The sequence below is a fragment of the Sinocyclocheilus anshuiensis genome, unplaced genomic scaffold (assembly GCF_001515605.1).
Source record: "Sinocyclocheilus anshuiensis isolate Anshui unplaced genomic scaffold, SAMN03320099.WGS_v1.1 scaffold181, whole genome shotgun sequence".
Taxonomy (NCBI): domain Eukaryota; kingdom Metazoa; phylum Chordata; class Actinopteri; order Cypriniformes; family Cyprinidae; genus Sinocyclocheilus; species Sinocyclocheilus anshuiensis.
The window spans coordinates 1,820,410-1,827,819 of NW_015540898.1; the positions used below are offsets into that span (position 1 = coordinate 1,820,410).

At 40.0% G+C, this 7,410-nt stretch overlaps 1 protein-coding gene across 1 annotated transcript in view; it reads right to left on the minus strand.

Annotated features, from left to right (window-relative positions):
* The window catches only part of LOC107689003 (A disintegrin and metalloproteinase with thrombospondin motifs 16-like), a 66,626-nt gene that overhangs the window by 57,938 nt on the left and 1,278 nt on the right, over positions 1-7,410 (minus strand). The window contains exon 3 of the mRNA XM_016486874.1: positions 5,011-5,339. Within this exon, the coding sequence (XP_016342360.1) occupies positions 5,011-5,339 (329 nt within the window). The remainder of the gene's footprint in view (positions 1-5,010; positions 5,340-7,410) is intronic.

Consider the following 7,410-nt stretch of genomic DNA (forward strand, 5'->3'; position numbering starts at 1 on the left):
AACCTCTACTCTGCTGCTAAGAGAGTTTAAATGCCAGCTGAAACTATTTGAGAAGGGTGTCAATTATTCGTTTTTTAAATCCTCTTACATCATCTCAGTGACTAAATGTTGCTGTTCTTGTCATGAAGAAGCCGATTCAGGCTCTTAACTCCTTCCTGGAAATTGCATTGCATGAACACTGATTGTATATATCAAGACTAAATCAACTTGAGCTCCTCAGAAACGCCAGCTCCAGCAGGACAGCATTTATTCCTTGCACATTAACAATGACCTCCCGCCAACAATTAGTCATCAACGGCGCCTCTTTCTGCTCTGTTTTTACAGGGCAAATCACACTACGCTTCATTTCTGTTCACTATAAATAAATATTCTGTCAGTCCATCAAGGCCACATTCAAAGCCTGTAGAGTGAAACATGGGATTGTTTTATGAGGGATAATAATGTATATATTTTGGACAAGAATTCTGAAGAGTTGCTGGGGGTTTCATGGCTTAGCTTTCAAAGCCTAATGATGAATTCTAAATCATAAGCATTATGGGAAATTTGGTGAAAGACAATGAACCTATGCACCAGGTTCTGCTACGGAGCAGCTTGGGATCACAAATCAAACATGATTTGTTGGGGATTGAATGCTTGTCCTTGGTTTTAATTAAGAGTGAACAAAATAAGTCCGATATAATAGGACCTGTACCAAAAGCAGCAGCTGTGACATGCTATAAACTCTCAGTTTAGACTGTCAGTGTCTTAATGTAACAGTGTGACAACTCTCAGACTTCATATTTCCTTTCTAAATCCTTAAAATCAGCATGAAACAGTATTGCCAACCCGTTTAAATTCCATAATGTAACGTAACAGAAACGTAGGGAAGGATTTTTATCATCAGAAACTGACAGGATCATTCCATACCTGAATGGAGTTGTATAGTTTACTTCTAATAATTTACTTCTAAATATTCGTCAAATATCTGTGTATAAAGAAAGCTTGGTGAGTAAATAATGACAGGATCTGTGGGCTCCTTTAACAATAAGACCAAGTACATGTACGACGCAAATCAATTTTGACTATACGCTGACTTTTAAAACCTCCCTTTAAGTAAGTATTAATTATTTGCTTATTTAAGCTGGGTTATCGTGTCAGACGTGTTGGGGGTTGGGTGTCCAAATGTAGATTTATGGCTTCAGTTTATGGCTGACATCACTCACAATTAGCCTGTTATTGCAGACTGGCGTCACTTCAGAAAGACTTCCAGCGTGGAGTTTCCATGGCATGCCCCCGCCTCAACCCAGACTGCCATTTCCAATGACCCTCCTAATTGGCATCCCATGTGCCACCACTAAAGTCAGCTATTGTACCGTTTTGTATAAAGCCGTCAGCTTGAAATCACTGGGGCCTCAATCGTCTGGTCCTCATGCCTTTAAACTCACATTTGGGACCTTTTATGACAAACTCTGACTGTCATCAAAGCCCTGCCAACCTCCAGTGGTGATCTGCCAAGCCAGTCTCAGCCATTCACAGTGAATTTACACAAAGGCTTTACCGGACACATAAGGAGAGACGGAGTTAACTAATGACTCTGCACCGCTGCTAATCACATCCAGCTGGGGACAGTGTGAAAGTCTACAACATTACACTTCCAGCACATATTTCAGCTGGTTATAGGCCTAGTACATTTACAGTGACAGTAAGAATTGAGCTGCCACTGTTTAAAGGCTGACGATCACATAGAGGTTAAAAGTCACTGGGAAATGAACTGCCACAAGATTAACTCCAAGTAAAAAATCAGATATGGATCCTGTTCAGAGTTACTAGTTTCATCTTTCACTTCTTGTTAAGACTTCTTTCACAATGACTGTAGAACTTAGATTTAAGTCATTCACACCAGCCGTGATGTAGCACAGTTAATACTATAAATCTCCATTTGACATGCTGTTGTGACATTGTGGTTAATGTTAACCATGGGATCAAGCTTTGGATGTTTTACTAGTCCCTGCTGGTAGATTTTGTAACTACACCATTATGTTGGCACCAATGCAATTCGCTCAAAAAAACATGTGCCCAAAGATGATCACGAGCAAAGAAATACAAATGGACAGCTTTCTCCAGGTGTTATCAACTTCCCTGGATTTAAAGCACCCAGACAACTAAAGCTTGGTGAATATAAATAAAAACTATTGGTGCAAGGGTTATTTAAACTGCATGAATATAGATTAAAAAGCCAAGGGTCAGATACTGATGTTTGTTTCTGATAAATCATATCGGTACTCTACAGAACGCTCATTCAGTGTCTGGTTAATATCATTCGAGAAGTTGTGCATCCGGGACCAACATTTCCAACATCAGTTTTACACCAAGCACTGTAAACACCAAAATTTCCCCAACCAAGAATATTCAGTTTTGGCTGAAATGGTTTTGGAGGGCCGAAATCATTGACTGAAACTTTTAATGATCACTTCTCCGGTGCTACCGCTTTGACTGCGTCAAGTGTCTATTTTGTGCACGCAACGTTGATAAGATATGACAGGTAAACATGTCAGCTCTGTTAACGCCCTTTACAAAAAATGATGCTGGAATAGCAATATGCACAGTTTGTTTGGCTGAAATATCAAGAGGCGGCTCGCTGCTGAAGAACTTTACTATGACTGGTAGTTAATTTATGACCTGAGAACATGAGTTCAGTTACCCAATTACCCAAATTTAATTCCTAAAACATTAGTTTTGGTTTTCAGATAAACGAAAACATTAGTGTCTTTTAAGATTAAGTTCAGTGCATTGTTACTGTGAAGTGCAATAAAACAACGTTCATGTATGGAGGCATAATGCAATGCAACTGACTGAAAATGAACCTCATACCAATAAAAAAAAGAAAATATACATGTATGCTGTGTCCCAATTCACCTACTATGCCCTAAAAATACTGTATGTACTCTTTTTGTGAAGAAAAAGTACTTACTTTTGATTATGTAACAGAAGAGTACTCAACTTTTGGGACTTCGTCATAATTACGCTCTGTTACTTAGCAACGTGCATCATGTTACCATTTAAACTGCACTGTCAATCATCTTGTCACAGTTAACATCATCCACATTTTGTTTAATTTGATTTCATACCAAATTGGAGAGAAATGAAGAGGCACGTTGATCTGCCAGTCGCATGTCTATCAGGTCGAGAACTCTGCTCATGTGCTTGCATAATGCTGCATTTAAAAAGTATCTTTATAAAAGTTCACAATGTTGTTGCAGATTAAATATAACGTGGACAACATTAAATAAATATTTCTTCATCATGTCCGATACTGATTATTAATCACTCAAACCCCTTGTCCTTTCTGCCTCACGTGTCTGCCGTGTTTGTAGTTTTTAACGCTTTTTATTCATGTTTGTAGTTCTTTACCCTCCTCCAATGTGCAATAGGTTGTGGTCGATATTAGATGTTAGAGTTTGCACAGATCTGCACTAAACCATCCAGGTACCTTTGGGATACTCATTTCAACATGCTATGATTTAGGACACTGCTTCCGAAAACTGGAAAATGCTGCCTTCGGAGGACACATTTTAAGGTAGGAAGGGATCAAGGCACGTTCGAATCCAAAGTTAGCTTCACTTTCTGCCTCCTGAGATACCTTCATCTAGTCGATTTTTGAAGGCAGCATAGATGTATCCTTCACTGCCTTTGCTATCCCACAATCCTGTGCAAGCTGGTGACCGAAAGTTGCGTTTGGTGGTCAGTTTGTGTGTAAATATATGATTCTGACCAACTTTTTGCACTTTTGGTGTTATTTTTAGCGAGAGATCAATTTTATAGTAATGAAATATTCACTTAGTTATCACCAAAGCTCGTTCTTTTTTGTTGTAGATCATTAAACGGTTACACTGCGTCAGAAGCATATCCGAAATCAGTTTCGTGAGGTGCCTTCGTGTGCAAGCGCTGCCTATAAAGCCATTGCCTGATAAGGCAGCGAGGCAGCAAGTCAGGATGGATTTTGGATGGATAGTGAATTGGGACGCAGCAATAGAGTATTTGTAGATTCTTGAAGAGCTCATTGTAATCTTTCAGTGTTGCTGTGGAACTGTTTACAAATAAAGCATCACGTATTAAAGCTTGTGTGAGTACAATATGTGTTTGTTTCCACTGAGGACGAGTATAGATCCTCCAAATGTCGATCTGACTAATAAAAGGAGGCTCTGTTCTCTAATAAAACCTCCCCTGACCTAAATTTATGTGGGTTGTTGAGTCACTGGTTTAAGGGGATTTGAATGCTGGGCTTTTAGACGAGCTCTATTGATGGGACGGGGCACTTTATGTCAGTCCAGTCAGGGTAAAGTCATGAGAACTGCGTCAGAGTCACTTCGCTCCTGCAGCGCCTGCTGGGAGCCGAATCTCGTGCGGACTGGGAGCCAAAACAACAAAAGCACTCTGGAGGGTTGAGGTTTCTCTGCACACTGAACATTAATCCATGGAGAAAACAAACAGATGAGATGAGTGCACTGGACTGATGAATACAGCGGTTTGAAGGCCTACACGAATGATTCAAGGCATTGATGATGGCACAGCGATCTCTCTACAGTTCATGCTGAAGATGTAAGATGGTGCCGACGCTGATGGCTGCCTCCGTGGCGTGCTCCGCACGTTGAGTCTGCCGGGCTTTCAGCTGTTTAGAGCAGATCGTGACACAGAATCAACGGGGAAATCGCGCGGCGGCGGGACATGCTTTTACATCAATGAGAGGTGGTGTACAGATGTAACTGTGCCAAAAATGCTTGAGGTTGTGGGTCTTTTTCTCTCTACAGAGAAGATCGAGAAATTCTTTCTGGTCTATTTTTATCACCATCATGATCAACTATCTGAACGGCATAGCATAAATCATTTGGGGTTCGTGCTGTATACATTTTCCACATTTCAGTGGGAGTGCAATAGAGAAACCCTGATTAATGCAAGGATAGACTTGTTTTGCTATTGAGACTCTTCCCCAAATGACCACAATCAACTGTGAAACAGGATCCATCCACTCACCATCCCTGCACATGTCGACAGGGCCACGGATGAGTTGACCTCTGACCTCAGCACCCCGTGGTAGAAGCAGAGGTGGTCTTGAGGAAAAGGCTGCAGGTTCTTGGTGCCGCTCCTGCCCAGGGTTTGTACGGTGAAGCTGGGGGCGATCAGGCCACATGACGGCTGCAGGTCCAGGTGGAAGTCCTGTCCTAATCCACGCAGCCTGAAGTGCACAGCGAGGTCGTGATCTTGACCCTCCGTGGAGCGTTTCTTGCGGTGATGGTGGGCCACGGCATGGGAAACGTATCGCCCTTGATGGTCCACCTCGTATGGGGCCACGATTTCATATTCTACATAGAGGAGGAAGTGAGGTCATTACAAGCTGGAGTTGAATGCATTATTTCTGTTCAGGTATACAATCGATCGATCTAATATGTAACCCTGGACCACAAAACCAAGGGTCAGATTTTCGAAATTGAGATCTATCCATCATCTGAAAGCTGAATAAATAAGCGTTCCATTGATGTATGGTTTGTTAGGATAGGACAATATTTGGCCGAGATACAACTATTTGAAAATCTGCAATCTGAGGGTGCAAAAAAATCTAAATATTGAGAAAATCATCTTTAAAGTTGTCCAAATGAAGACCTTAGCAATGCATATTACTAATCAAAAATTAAGTTTTGATATATTTACGGTAGGAAATTTACAAAATATCTTCATGGAACATGATCTTTAATTAATATCCTAATGATTTTTGGCATAAAAACCCCCCGATAATTTTGACCCATACAATGTATTTTTGTCTATTGCTACAAATATACCCCAGCGACTTAAGACTGCTTTTGTGCTCCAGGGTCACATATATCTGCGTAAAAATCTTTACACCATCACACTTTACATTAGGCGGCCTTGACTACTATATACTAGCATTAATGGATTAATGGACTATAGATTTACGGTGCAACTTCATGTTATTTTGGACAATTCCCAGATTTACTGCTAATGAGTTTGAGGTATGGTTAGGTTTTGGACTTAAAGGTAAGGTTAGGGTTATAAGGTTCTGATTTAAGGTTGGGGTGAAGTTAACAGTGTAACTACAAATGTTATTTAAATGCTTTAACGTAGTTTAAATATACCAACATGCATGTACATAAGTATATTGTATCAAATGGTTACGGCCACTTAATATAAAGTGTGACCAAATTCTTTTTTCTCGAGAGAACTTTGAAGATTAGTTTGCTGAACACCCTGTCTGCCATTGTTCAACAAACAGATAGTACCATCTCTTGTATTTTTTTATTTTCTTTTGCTGAATGACAGATATGCAGATATGTTAAATGCAAATAACAAGAATAACATGTCTCTACTTTTATTATACTGTATGTTGTATTCATTTTGAAAGATTACAGTGATGTAAATCCCATAATGGAATACGTCAAGCTCATACTAAGTGGGTGATGTTGACACGGTTAAGCCTTGTCAGGTACACCGGTCATTTTTCAGCTTTCACTAACATGCTCGAAACTCACTTTACTAGTTGAGTCAATGTTGGTCGAGATGCTCAAGCAAACAGAGTCGCAATGTTACACTCTTTTAGTGGAGATCAGCCTGCAAAAGGTTTATAGTAACTCTGAATAAGCTGGGAAAGAGTTGGGTATTTAATATTGAAAAAAAAATGTCACCTTTAAAAAGACATTTTAAAACTAGTACGCCGTAAAAATTATTTTTCGATGTTGTAAAAACAAAGATTATTGGAGCACGTTGTACAAGAAAACACTATTTTAGTCTTCCTACTTCACAATTTCACATTTAATTCAATGTGTTACTTGCCGTTTCTTTGTTATTATTTGTGAAATTTCCAAGGAATTTCTGTGTGAAAATTGTTTCAACACCAAGGTTTGTCAGATATAAATGTCTGGCTGCAGTATATAGTCCAAACACAGATATTAAAGGGAATGAACTGAGAACATTAAAAAGTCATTTATCATTTAATATTCACATCAGGATAAAAAAAAAAACACATCTAGCAAATGCTCTGTTGTTATTGCATAAAATAAGTAACTGTATCCATATGAATGCAAGCTGAAGTGATTTATAGGAAGGTCCATGGAGATGCTGCTCACGGGGTGAAGGTCAGAGGACGTGTTTTAATGTTGTGTGATTCTGACCTCCACATACACTCACGCTCCTCTCATCCTCACGGTGGTCTGGTGGCTCAAGTTATAAATGCTTTTACAGACATGAGCAGACAGATTTATGATCTCTGACCGTGGGGTGAGGCACACACTGATGACACACACTCTTAATGCTCCGCTGTGATATGGAGACACACGCTCTCACTCTCTCTCATTCTCTTTCACGCACACACACACACGCACACGCACACCTACACGCACACGCACACGCACACGCACACAC